Raw genomic sequence first — 13,377 nt, 5'->3', positions numbered from 1 at the left:
TAAAGGTCCGGATCAGCAATTCAAGCCCTGCCTGCAAATTGAGAGGTAAAAATCTTGAAAAGCAGAAAGCGGACGGAAAAATCTGGCTGTGTTCGTTTTTGGTGGTCGTCCTAAGAAATATGCTTAGGGGAGATACTTCAAAGAGATATTCTCCTTGGAGGTTTGGTGTTGCATTAGGAGCCAGAGGTGGGAAAGTGGCAATTATTAAAAATGAATGAAAATGCCCAGGAAATTATTTCATGACGGATATATGAACATGGTGTTTCTAGATTTAGATGCACCATGCGCAATTTGATCCAACTCAGCCGAACAACCCTGTAATAAAATCTGTCTTCGTGTCGCTAATCTTATTCACAACAATGTGTCAGAGAGGTGAGAGAAGTGAGAAAATAAGCAGGTGAAAGAGAAGAGGGCCATCTGTTCAATCAACGGTGTTTTCTGAAAAGAGGTGGTCTCAATTCTGTTGCTTCAGCATTTTTTCGTATAATGCTGGTATATTTAATTAAACAAGGCATGATAAGCTGTGAGACGTGGTTTATTCACACCGAATAGTGGAAATGACCTTCAAGACTTTGCTCTGAGAAAAGAAAATTCTCAATAACAAACTATAAGAAACTGAATGTCTTCAGAATAATTGTTAGAACCCACCCCCATCCCCCACAGCAGGCCCCCATGTTGCATTGTACACAAACTGGCATGTGGTGCGGAGAGTGAGTCAGACTGCTCACCAGCTGTGAGCCTGGCTTGCAAGTGGGGAGTATTAAAGATATTTCATGTAGGGATGGCAACAGCCCACAACACTGGTGTGGGTGATTGCAGGGTTATTAGAACAGTCCGGCAACAGGCTGCAAAAATGGACTATGGGCTGGAGCTTACAGATAAGTTTTCAGACGACTGTGATTATAACTCCCCCATGACAACACCCACATGTGCTCTTGTGCTATAAATCACCTTGAATTCAATCAGTGCTTCTAAAGTTAACTTTGTGCCTGTATACCCCACCTGTACAGAGAGATCACAAATTACCTTATAAACTTGGTCTTTCAAAAGTGATTACGGAGAGCGGTTTGAACCTACAACTCACTTTACTGTCACTTTTGCAAGAGTTTCCAACAGCGCTGCAATGTCAACTAATACAGTAGGGATGCTGAACCAAAACATTTGAAACTGTCTTAAACACACAGAAAAGTGCCAGCCAGCATAATGCGTCTGTGTGTTTAGCTGTGACTGACACAAGCAATGGATTTTGTGTGTAAATAAAACAAAATGAAAAGGTCCATGTGTGATCAGGCAAACACACAAACAACATTAATAAAGGGCCAGGCAGAGTCACAAAGCTGAGCAAAGTGAAAAAGCTCAAAGGAGCTTAAACACAAGGATCGACTGAATCACTGTCACAAGGAACTAAGACCAAATAGCACAGAGAGAAGGCAGCACAGAGAGAAGGGAGCACAGAGACTGGATACAGGAGGAGACACCGAGACAAAGGTGAAAAAAAGAAATTCACAGCGGTGAGAAACACAAGGACTGGATGTGGAATCTGGAATGAGAGGGGGTGTAAGAGAAAACAAAAGAAATACTCTGAATAAATGAGGAATAAAGGAAACATGACTTATGGAGTCACTGAACATAACAATAACTCTGCCTGAATGAAATTACAGGACCAAATGAAACTGTTTGGAATACTGAGTAACCGTCAAAGAAATAAATGAAGTCAATGTCTTATTTTACAGAAATACACAACTACAATTGAATCCACCTTAAATTACCTGAGCGTGACCTTGTTCATGAAGACTAAAGCGGAGGAAATGTGCGTTTTAGACATTTTGTGCTTGCTTCTCTTGCGACAGAAATCTCTCTGTCTGCCTCTTGAACGCAAATCTCGAGAAAGATCTTTCTTATCAACCTCGCGCTGTATTGTTAATGCTGGAATTGTGTTTTTAGTATCTGCAATTTGGTGTCAGTTTCACAGAGTTCCAGTCTGGACGACAATATACGATTATTTTGTCCCACCCCTACAATACCCAACATGCACAGCAATTAAGTAAATCATTATGTCATTATATGTCATTATATATAAACTCCACACATGAACAGTCATAAAGCTAATTAATTTTCATTAAAAGGAAACCATGTATTATAAAATCTTCATTGCAGGTAGGATGAACAGAAAGTTTTCTAATTCACTAGTCTGCACCCTATGAAAATTGTATTTACAACATCCAGCACTAAATCAATAAAAAGTGACGGAATATTGTAGAACTGTTGGAGGAGGACTCACTAAGGACAAGGAATCATTCTGATGGTGCTAGAGAACAGGCCGGTTTAGGACACTGCACTAGTCTAATCTAATATGGAATCTCCAGCCCTGGCCAGGAATCACCAAACACAATGTATCATTTGTCTTTCAAGAACGAGACTACTAATGGTTTGTAATCCTAACTTGTCTTCCATGACACCTACTACTAATGTATGGGTTTCCTCCACGTGCACCACTTCCGTCCTGCGTGCGACCAGGAGCCCAAAGCCAATCATCCACTTAGCAGCGTTAGAGGGGGGTCGTCCTTGGCACGGCCTTTTCCTAATTAGAAGCGAGTGGAACACGTGAATTGGCTCTCCTACTTAGACACATGCAAACGGGGTATTCGTGTCCTCGCGGAAAATAAACAACACTCAGACTGCATGTGTGTGCGCGTGTGTATGTGTGTGTGGAGGGTAAAAAAAGCGAGACAGTAGTATGCACGCCTTGGTGAACGCCTTCATGCGCTGCCTGGCCTTCCTCCTGCCTCCCTCTCGGCTTTGTGTCGGCTCCTGCCTGTGGGCTGGGAATGAGTGCGAAGACACGCTGCTGCCGCGACCCAATCCGAGAGCTCGTCTCAAGAGCAGAAAGCCTCTTACATTTGAGGAAGTAGCAGCAGTGGCAGCAGCAGCGGCGGTGGTGGAGGAGGAGGAGGAGGAAGAAGAAGAGGAAGAGGCACAGCGCGGAGGCTCCAGCCCGTCCTTCTCGCCAGGTCCAGGCTGCGTCTCGCCGGCTGCCACAAGCCCCGCTGTTCCTCAGGGCCCTCCACCGGGTCGGATCTGGATCGGGGGTCTCTGGCTAGCCGTGGAGCGCGTCTTCGGAACCCCCTGGGTGCTTCTCCGCCATTACTGGTGCCCGGAGAAGAAGCGTCGACCGGCTTTACGCACCGCGCATCCTGCCCGCGCCTTCGACTCGAGCCCGAGTAGAAGCGTCCAGGCAGGCGCTGCTGCTGCTGCCGCTGCCCCTACCGCAGAGGGAGGAGAGTGGGGAGCGGGCGGGTGCAGCCCGGCTCACTCGGGGACCATGAGCGGGTCTGTGGACGTCCCCGGTGCGAACCCGGCGGCGTGCGCCTCGGATGCGTCAGAGGAGCGCGGCTTCGATGAGGTAATCACCGTGGATCAGCACACGCAGGAGATGGGGACGGTGACGATCACGGTGGCCATTCAGGCGGCGGAGGACGAGGAGCCCGAGGTGTCGTCCAGCATCCTCGACTTCCTCGGGGGAAGCTGCAGCGAGGACGAAATCGGAAGAAATGACAAATCCAGGTTGGTGTTGCACAATACTTTTAAGTTTTCTGAAGAATGTCCGATAACAAAACAATTAGGTCCATCCTCCCCTGGCAGACAAACTGCTTCCTTTGTTCTAAAATACCTGTGCTTTAATCATTGACACACTTAAGTTCCATGATTGCAAGTCAACCGCCTCCCCGGATCACCAGGGTTCAAGCTGGGCTAAGAAACACTTTCCTCTCTGTGGCAAGGTTACACGGTGTATTTCTGCATCTCTCTATTAGCCATAGCTTCACTCGCTGCTCATGTGCTGGCAGGTCCCCAGCAGTAGGTACAGTTGGATTGGTTTGTTCCACTGGAAGAATACCAGTTGTGTACACAAATGCTGTTCAAACAGAGCTACAATCCAAACAGGTGACCACAAGAAAGGGAAGAGCATCGCAATGTGCCCAGGAGGACAATAGAGGCTTTCAAACCGGGAGTGCAAATCCTCACAGACAGACATACTAGAGGGATATTATTGTTATTATCTCCTGGGTCGGACAGAAGTGAAGAGTGTAACCACCTTCAGGCAGCGCCGGTGCTGTTCATCCAGACACCTGTGACAGAGATAAAGGATGGCACCTTAACTTGAATCTAATTCCCCTGCGTCATGGCGTGCTATTTTTAGCCTTTGACCTGCAAGTTCCTCACTTGGACAACATGCGAAAAGAGTGAGTCAGTTGTAGAAAAGGAGAGGGAAATGCATCCCTGTCTTGTTTGCTTGTAGGTCACACCTTTAGTGACTCACCGGCACAAACACCTGTGAACATTTATGTTCTCGGCACGGCATGAAGTTTTAAGGGCATCAAACATCTGATGGCATGTGGGTACTAATAGAGGAAAGTGTAGTCTATCAGCTGTCTTTTCATGTGGCTGTTGCACCCAATATTCCTGCTACACATTGTGCTATAACAGGGATGTGAAAAGTGTGGACATTTCACAGTATCTATCTCTGCTGTGATTTCTATGAATGTACATTTTCCTCTGAATGCTGGTGGTTATCCTGTGGAAGCCGTGGGCTTGTGCCAGCTGTGTGGTCAGTCGGCTGGAAAGGTGTTCACTGAGGGTGTGCGAGGGAGGAGGCTGGAGGAGGTGATGAGTCATCCACAAAATTTCATTCAGACCCTCACTCTTAATCTGCAGGGCTACCCGACTGCGCTGCCTCACGGCTTTGGCCAAGTGCCTGCGGGAGATCTTTGTGCTTTTTGCCTTTAAACATCTACCGTATTGGTAGCAGTTTTTGTAAACTGTGCGAATTTGATATTGTGAGCCACCATATTATGTGTGGGAGGTGGAGCCTGTGACTCTGCACCCTTCAGATGGAGAGGTCTTGGCAGTTTCGGGACAGGGGCGACACTGTGGGTCGAGGTCTGGCAGCGAGGCATGGTGACATGGCTGGAGACGCAGCTTGTTAACTGCTGTGAGACTAAATCTGAAGGGAGGAAGACAGTCCATCCCTTTTCTCTCATGTTGCTGAGAGGCATGGCAGGATAATGCTGCCAATATCTTTTAAACCTCTGGCTTACTGTATTAATGAAAGTGAGAATGGTAATGTTTGCAGTTTTAGGGTTTGAAACATTTTTATAACCATGTCAGATAACTATACATTTAAGTCCATCATACTATGACAGGGTAAACAAACTGCTTCCTTTGCGTTAAAAGAGCAATTGCCTCCTCTAACAACCAGGGTTCAAGTTGGGCTAAGAAACAGTTTCCTTTAGGCAGCAAGGTTACACTGTATTTCTGCATCGGATTTAACTCTGTATCCGTTTGCAGTTTTAGGGTATGAAACATTCTGATGTTTCCGTGACGCACTGCTGACCATGATACGTGTTTTGTCCTCCCATATGCAGCGGGGCTGGTACCAGTGGAGGGGAGCTGGAGGAGGACAGCTGGCAGCCCCCAGATCCAGAGCTCATCCAGAAGCTGGTCGCTCAGATTGAGTACTACCTGTCCGACGAGAACCTGGAGCACGATGCCTTCCTGCTCAAACACGTCCGACGTAACAAACTGGGATTTGTCAGCGTCAAGTTGCTCACATCATTCAAAAAGGTAACCATGGCTGCAAAGCCAGAAACGCAATAAGAAGTCATTTGAATCCCCGACTGCGCTAATTGGGCTGCATATTGCTCACACAAAGCCTTTCACCATTACAGGCTAAAATATAGCGTCCACTCTGAAAGATGAAATGTCCCCTGGTGGCTCATTATGGGCTTTTCATCTTGTTCTACTGATATCCCTGAGCTGAGAGTCAGCTGCATATAGTATACAATGACAATCATATTTAGTATTTTGAACACTGCCAAAAAAAATGTACAAATATAACGTCAATAACAAAGCGGACGTAAAAAAAATCTGTTTTCAAATAAGAACCAGGCGCTTGACATTGTAATTTGCAATGCTGCAGAGGCTTGTGAGAATTGAATAGTAATGAATGTCTTTAATATCAACATGACTTGTTGGGATGCAACGGTATTCTCTTATTGATTCACAGACGCTGGTGCTACTCGAGGTTCATGCATACAGATTTGCAGGCCTGCGTGTTTGTGTTTTTCTGTTTATGTTGCAAGTGAGCTGCGTCTCCTCACACACACTAATTTTTAATAGAAACAGGGATTCAACTGTGAGCTTTGCAACACGGAGGTGACACATTTTAAAGATGAGAAAATTATGCAGCGATGATGTGACTAATCCAGTGAATTCAGGATATTTTAACCAAATTGCTTGTATCCACAAACGGACTCAGTTATTGATTCAGGACCTATGAGTTAAAGGAAGACACTAGTCATTCATCATGCTGACTAGGGCTGGGTGGTGAGGCCAACAATTGTATCAAGATAACGAATTTAATATAAGTCGATATTGATAAATGTCACATCTTAAGTTTAAAGAAAGCTCTCTGCTCCTGAGTGCAGTGGCTGATCTAGGATATTTTTGTGCACTATTCCTGATTTCAGTAAGGTGCACGTTTAAGTCACTCCTTATCTACTGTTTGCTCTATAGCTTTGAGCAAAGCCACAAAACATTTTAAACGGTTTAAAAGATAGAATTCTATGACAAACGAGAAAATATTGTACAGATCGGTGTTGTATCAATTTTGTCACGCTGCTTACACAATGCATAAGCATATCAATATAAATATTGGAGTTTTTTTATGTTGCTATTGATGGGTATTATTACATTGGGAGAATTATTGATCATGAATTAGTGTGAATCATTGCCCAGCCCTAATGCTGACAAGCCTAAGTTGTTGACCCTTTTTATTAAACATTTCAGTCCTTAAAGCTGTCAAAGTAGAAACCGTTGCAGAGATCAACGGTGTGACCTAGTGGTTTAGAGATTGCAATTCTAAACCATTTAATTTCACCCATGTAACACAACCATCATCTCTTTGCAGGTGAAACACTTGACTCGTGACTGGAGAACAACTGCTTATGCTCTGAGACACTCAAAGATACTTGAGCTGAATGAGGAGGGCCGTAAGGTGCGGCGTCAATCCGCAGTGCCAGTCTTTGCCAGCGAGTCTCTCCCTAGCCGCATGCTGCTGTTAAGTGATTTGCAGCAGTGGCCTGAACTGGCTACTCTCACGAAGGATAACGGAGGGAACGAGGGAGGTGCGACCCAGCAGGAGCAGCTGATGAAGCTGTTGCTGAAGGCTTTTGGGACATATGGCGCCATTGCTTCTGTCAGAGTCCTTAAGTCTGGGAAGGACCTGCCGGCTGACCTGAAGAGGCTGAGCGGCCGCTACACTCAGCTGGGCTCTGAGGAGTGTGCCATCGTGGAGTTTGAGGAGGTGGAGGCTGCTGTTAAAGCCAATGAAGCTGTGGGGAGCGACGATGGTGGGGCCAATTTGCTAGGGTTGAAAGTGGTCTTGATTGGCACCAAGCCGCCCAAGAAGAAGGTGCCCAAAGACCGGCCACGTGAGGAGGGAGGGATGCGCAAGAGTCGCTCGCTCAACAGCAGAATACGGGAGCTTCAGTACCACGGGGACGACTCCGCCTGCAGCTCGTCAGATACTGAGAGCAACCCCACATCCCCAAGGCTTGCCAGGAAGTCCCAGTCCTGCAACAAGCTCAGCCCGACCACTGCCAGCATCAGCATCCAGAACAATCACCTGAGTCCTGGAATCTCCCCGCGTAACAGTCCGTGGTCCAGTCCCCGCGGCAGCCCCTGTCCCCAGCGCAAATCCCCACACTCCCACAAGTCTCCCCTGGCCAGTGAGGGCAGACTGAGCCCTGAACCCGGGCGTCGCTGGGCAGACTACTCCTCAGACAGTAGCCTCACCCCTTCAGGGAGCCCATGGGTTCAGCGGCGCAAGCAGGTGGCATCTCAGGAGAGCAGCCCGGTCGGAAGCCCGATGCTGGGCCGAAAGATGCAGAACGCTGACGGCCTACCACCAGGCGTAATGAGGCTGCCCAGAGGTCCCGATGGAACCCGCGGCTTTCACTGTGTCGCTATTGGCGAGAGGGGAAAGACTGCTGCTACTCAGACTTGATGCGGAGAGTCCTTATGCATCCCCCTACCCCCCTCCCCCCGGAAAACGACATGAGAGATTGGAAATTCAAGCTGTTCTTAGCCATGTCGCTCAGCCCCCACCCCACATTTGAGACTGTGTAGATATACTTTTGTTGAGTGCATCAGTTTTCAGTATTTGTTATATTTTTATACGACGTTTTGAGTTACCATGGTAACATTAGTGGTTTACTAATGGAAGTTTGAGTGAATGTAAATTGATATTGCTTTGAGAGAACACTTTGCAGACACCACGCTCCATTGCTGTCAAACGTGATTTAAATGGGGTGGGATTGAGAAGGATTTTTTTTTTTGTGTGTCCCGTCATGTGTGTAAAAGCTCCCACCATTAGTGTGTCTATGGATGGTGTATACATGTGTACGTGGTGTAAGTGTCATAGGGGCATTGACCTGATAGAGATATCACCATATGCCTTCTTCTGTATTCGTCTACTGAGAGTTCCATTTTTACATGCTATTTAAACTGAGACCATAATCACTCCACTGCCATAAAGGTTGGGAAGGTAAACGTGGACATATTATTATTTTTCTAGGTTTTATTTAGCCTTTTTTAATTTCAGTATTTTCAGTACGCTTTGGCACTTAGTTGGGAAGGGTCTCTTCTTGCCCTGTAAATGTTAATTTTTTCGGCTGGCAGCTGCTTTATTTATTTTTTTAGCTTTATTTGTATTATTGTTTTGTGTGCAAAACTGTTTCCATTGGTCTAAGCTCACAGTGTGGTTTGAGGGATGTTCGGCTCAGGCAGAACAGAGCAGATGCTGACATGTTCTTGCCTTCACATCTGAGCTGGGGTATTTGTACAGTGCAATTCCTATTGTACAAATAAATCACTAAAATGCAGTCGGTTTGACTTTGTCTTTATTTTGTGTGACACATATCGAGGCAATCATGTTGGTGTGAGACAACATGATCCAACCTTATTTCGTTTTTTTTTTTCTTTTTTCCAATATGTGAGACATTGTTGCCTTGCCTAGTCTGTACAAGGGGTTTCAGTCTTTGAAAGCAGAACTGGCCCATAGTCGTGTTTTCTTTAATCGGACTGCACAGGATGATGGGAGAGTCGATGGATTATGAACTATTTAAACTTTACATAAGAGATACCAGTTGCACCAGTAATGTTTTCAGATTGCTTGTAACTTGATTATTTGCAAAGGCAGATCTAGAGGTAGGGTCAGGGGTGGCACTGGCCCAAGCTGAAATTGGATTGGGCCCTGAAGTGCCCCTGTACTGTCAGTCTTTTAAAAAGTGACCTTTTCACGTACTAAAAATTTGGTGATTAATATTTTAAGGCTCCAGAGCCACCCGGTCACCTACATGCACATCTGTGAGACGGAGGTGTTCAGCATGGGGTTGTTCCTGCTGAGGCCCGGCGCCTCCATACCGCTGCACGACCACCCGGACATGAACGGGAATCTACGGAGCGGCTGATCCGCAAGCTGCCCTTCCAGAGCATCCAGCTGGCCAGCCGCATCCGCGGACACAGAGCTTAAACTGCTGCTGCTCCACTGACTATAACAACGCCGCATTCCAACACTTATAAAATGCAAATCAATGTCGAAGTAATCAAGTATTCAGAATACGTTACTCAGATTAGTTAATGTAACGGAATACGTTACAGATTACATTTTTGGGCATGTATTCTGTAACTGAATATGTTTTGAAAGTATCCTTCCCAACACTGGAAATGTTACTGACTTGGGAGCAGTAAGACACTGTTTTTCTCAAGATGGTAAATTTTGCACACAGGTTATAAAAAGTGCATGCCTTGTGTTTATACTTACAATGACTTTGATTAAATTACTTAAATGCACCCTGATTTGTTGTTCTTGTTTCTGTAATGAGTTAAATTAAAATGTGGGAAAGAATATTGTACAGTAAATGTATATTGTGTTGGTTATATTTAAATCATTCATTATGGTTTTTTTGGGGGGGAAAGAGGATAAAATAAAAAAATCGCATATTAAATCGCAATCGCAATATTTCGGAAAAAAATCGCAATTAGATTATTTTCCCAAATCGTTCAGCCCTACCAGGAATACAACCTGGGGCCAAACACCCCTCGCAGAGATGGAGAGTGCAGCCGCTGAGGTCATGCAAGGAAGGAAATCCTTAAGAATAGCTGGAAGGGATAGAAATATTGATAAGACAACCATCAAAAGATTCATAAAAAGAATGAGAAAGGGAAGGTAAAATCAGTAGCCTGTGGTGCAGTAGCTGAGGCAAGGAGAATATTCACAGATGATATGGAGGAGGAGCTTGCCAAACACTTGAAACAACTAGCTGACCAGTTCCATGGCCTTGCTCCAGTTAAGTGCCGTGAACTGGCATTTGAATACGCAGATAAAAACAATATCCCTGTCCCTACCAATTGGACAGAGAAACAATGTGCAGGTAAGCTAGGGTGTGCAAAAGATCACATTAATCACAATAATTATAAATGTGCTTAATTGACCAATCCCCATGATTCTGTTAATAGTCCGATATTAGTTTTGGAATGTGTGGTTGTCAATCTAGCTGTCAGGATTTTAACTCTTATAACATGTGTTGTTATGATAGTTTTAAAGTGGAAAAAGTGAGCGGATCACTTTACCCCTAAGCTGGGGTAAAGTGAGACACAAGACCACTTTTTTAAAAAGCAATCATATCTTCACTGCCCGTTGTGCTAAAGACATCGTGATTATTTCCATTGCTAGGAAACATCCAGAATTAATGGAAAATGTGTACATTTTACCGATATATCATTTTAGCTTGCCTAGAGGGGAGCAAATGTAAAAAATGTCTCACATAACCCCGCTCTCCCCTACCTGATAAAATCTCTATTGTGAAAAAAATATTGCTGAGCCGAGATCATTTCTAGGCTTTGTACCATTACAATCTGTTAATAAGACAGACAAATGTACATAATAACATTATTTTTAATTTTATTATATATAACCTTTACAAAAATATAAATTGAAACAGTAATCTAAGAGAAACTGTGGAAATGGATGTTGGCTCCGGGGTCTCCCAACAACAGACAGAGATGAACATTCCCCGTTTCAGCACGTTAATTGAAAAACAGCAAACATTAACTCCTGCATCTCTGTCTCTCTACATGTATCAAGGGAGACTTCATTGGCCAACTAACTTCAGCTGTGTCAATCAATTTGTGGAGAACTACCCCCACAAATCTTTTATTGTTTTTACACAGTCTAAAAGAGAACTGGTAAAGACGTGGAGTGATTGTTTCCATTCCATCATGGGTTTTGTCTGAGTCTCATCTTTCTAGGACAACAATGTCCTCAAACTTTCAGACCTAGATTGTGTTATCTCTCTCCCTTTCTTCTTCTCCTCCAAAGCCTGCTTGGTGTTATTTAGAGACTCCGGGAGGTGGGACCTTTTCTCAAGCCACTGGAGTGTCTCTTTGTTCTGGTCTTCCTGCACCGTCATCTTATCTACCTTGAGGCAGCAGATTGATTGGACCTGTTCACAGAGGATATGTGACCGTTCCTCTTCCCACTGAAGTTTCGATTTTTCTTGGTCATGATGAGCCTGGGTCAGTGAAATTTTGATTTTATAAGTCTCCTCCACCTGTCTGCCGAGGCATGCCTCAGCCTTCTTCCTCCTGTCGGATTGAGCAATGAGCTCTTTCTCCAGTTTTTTTATTTCTAGGGCAGTATTCCGTTCCAGCTTGATATGATCGGACAGCTCACCAATACCAACGGCTCTTTCATGGTCTGCCTGGGTTAATTGAGAACCAAAATGCTGAAGCTGATTCGTAAGCCCAGTTTTCCATTTCAGCAGTACAGATAAGTCTGTCTCCTTGTCACTGATCAGCTTAATGAATTCTGGCGTTGTGAGTTGAGGGTTTGCTGGGGTTGGCAGTAATGTGATTTTAGATCTCATTTGAAAGTTTGCAGTCTGTTTCTTTGTTTTCCGAGAAGCCTTTGCTTTGTTTATCCATGCAGACTGTGTTTGAGATGAAACAGCATTTGCTACCGAAGACAGAAAAGGCAGAGTGGTATGGTTTGCCTTGGTTGTTGGCTTTATCCTGGTGATAATAGACTGGTCCCAGGTTGTCGGCTTGATCCGGGTGATAATAGACTGGTCCAGGGTTGTCGGCTTGATCCAGGTGATAACAGACCGTTTCCTGGTTGTCGGCTTTATCCGGGTGATAATAGACTGGTCCCAGGTTGTCGGCTTGATCCGGGTGATAATAGACTGGTCCCAGGTTGTTGGCTTGATCCGGGTGATAATAGACTGGTCCCGGGTTGTCGGCTTGATCCGGGTGATAATAGACTGGTCCCGGGTTGTCGGCTTGATCCGGGTGATAATAGACTGGTCCCGGGTTGTCGGCTTGATCCGGGTGATAATAGACTGGTCCCGGGTTGTCGGCTTGATCCTGCTGATAATAGACTGGTCCCAGGTTGTCGGCTTGATCCTGCTGATAATAGACTGGTCCCAGGTTGTCGGCTTGATTCGGGTGATAATAGACTGGTCCCAGGTTGTCGGCTTGATCCTGCTGATAATAGACTGGTCCCAGGTTGTCGGCTTGATCCGGGTGATAATAGACTGGTCCCAGGTTGTCGGCTTGATCCGGGTGATAACAGACTGGTCCCTGACTGTCGGCTTGATCCTGCTGATTATAGACTGGTCCCAGGTTGTCGGCTTGATTCGGGTGATAATAGACTGGTCCCAGGTTGTCGGCTTGATCCGGGTGATAATAGACTGGTCCCTGATTGTCGGCTTGATCCGGGTGATAATAGACTGGTCCCAGGTTCTCGGCTTGATCCGGGTGATAATAGACTGGTCCCGGGTTGTCGGCTTGATCCAGGTGATAACAGACTAGTCCCTGACTGTCGGCTTGATCCTGCTGATAATAGACTGGTCCCAGGTTGTCGGCTTGATCCTGCTGATAATAGACTGGTCCCAGGTTGTCGGCTTGATCCTGCTGATAATAGACTGGTCCCAGGTTGTCGGCTTGATCCGGGTGATAATAGACTGGTCCCTGGTTGTCGGCTTGATCAGGGTGATAATAGACTGGTCCAGGGTTGTCGGCTTGATCCAGGTGATAATAGACTGGTCCCTGGTTGTCGGCTTTATCCGGGTGATAATAGACTGGTCCCAGGTTGTCGGCTTGATCCGGGTGATAATAGACTGGTCCCGGGTTGTCGGCTTGATCCGGGTGATAATAGACTGGTCCCGGGTTGTCGGCTTGATCCGGGTGATAATAGACTGGTCCCTGGTGACCACCGCCTTGATCCAGGTGATAAGAGACTGGTCCCGGGTTGTCGGC

At 45.7% G+C, this 13,377-nt stretch overlaps 1 protein-coding gene across 1 annotated transcript; it reads left to right on the top strand.

Annotated features, from left to right (window-relative positions):
* Window positions 1–2,737: 2,737 nt before the first annotated feature.
* larp6a (La ribonucleoprotein 6, translational regulator a) lies at window positions 2,738–8,942 on the top strand. Its single transcript, XM_053427437.1, has 3 exons — window positions 2,738–3,564; window positions 5,424–5,622; window positions 6,968–8,942. Exons 1-3 carry the CDS (start codon window positions 2,738–2,740, stop codon window positions 8,063–8,065), a joined length of 2,124 nt encoding a protein of 707 aa, XP_053283412.1. The 3' UTR covers window positions 8,066–8,942.
* The last annotated feature ends 4,435 nt before the right edge of the window (window positions 8,943–13,377 follow it).

Source organism: Pleuronectes platessa, chromosome 1 (genome assembly GCF_947347685.1).
Source record: "Pleuronectes platessa chromosome 1, fPlePla1.1, whole genome shotgun sequence".
NCBI classification, from domain to species: domain Eukaryota; kingdom Metazoa; phylum Chordata; class Actinopteri; order Pleuronectiformes; family Pleuronectidae; genus Pleuronectes; species Pleuronectes platessa.
Note: the sequence above shows the minus strand (reverse complement) of the source record. Positions and strands in the feature narration are given on the sequence as shown.

What these genes read in the sequence shown, in the direction of transcription:
- larp6a (XM_053427437.1), top strand. Translation starts at nt 2,738, where the DNA reads ATGCACGCCTTGGTGAACGCCTTCATGCGCTGCCTGGCCTTCCTCCTG. An exon ending in GGAAGAAATGACAAATCCAG is followed by an intron (nt 3,565 to 5,423) that starts GTTGGTGTTGCA and finishes TCCCATATGCAG; the next exon opens with CGGGGCTGGTACCAGTGGAG. An exon ending in TGCTCACATCATTCAAAAAG is followed by an intron (nt 5,623 to 6,967) that starts GTAACCATGGCT and finishes ATCTCTTTGCAG; the next exon opens with GTGAAACACTTGACTCGTGA.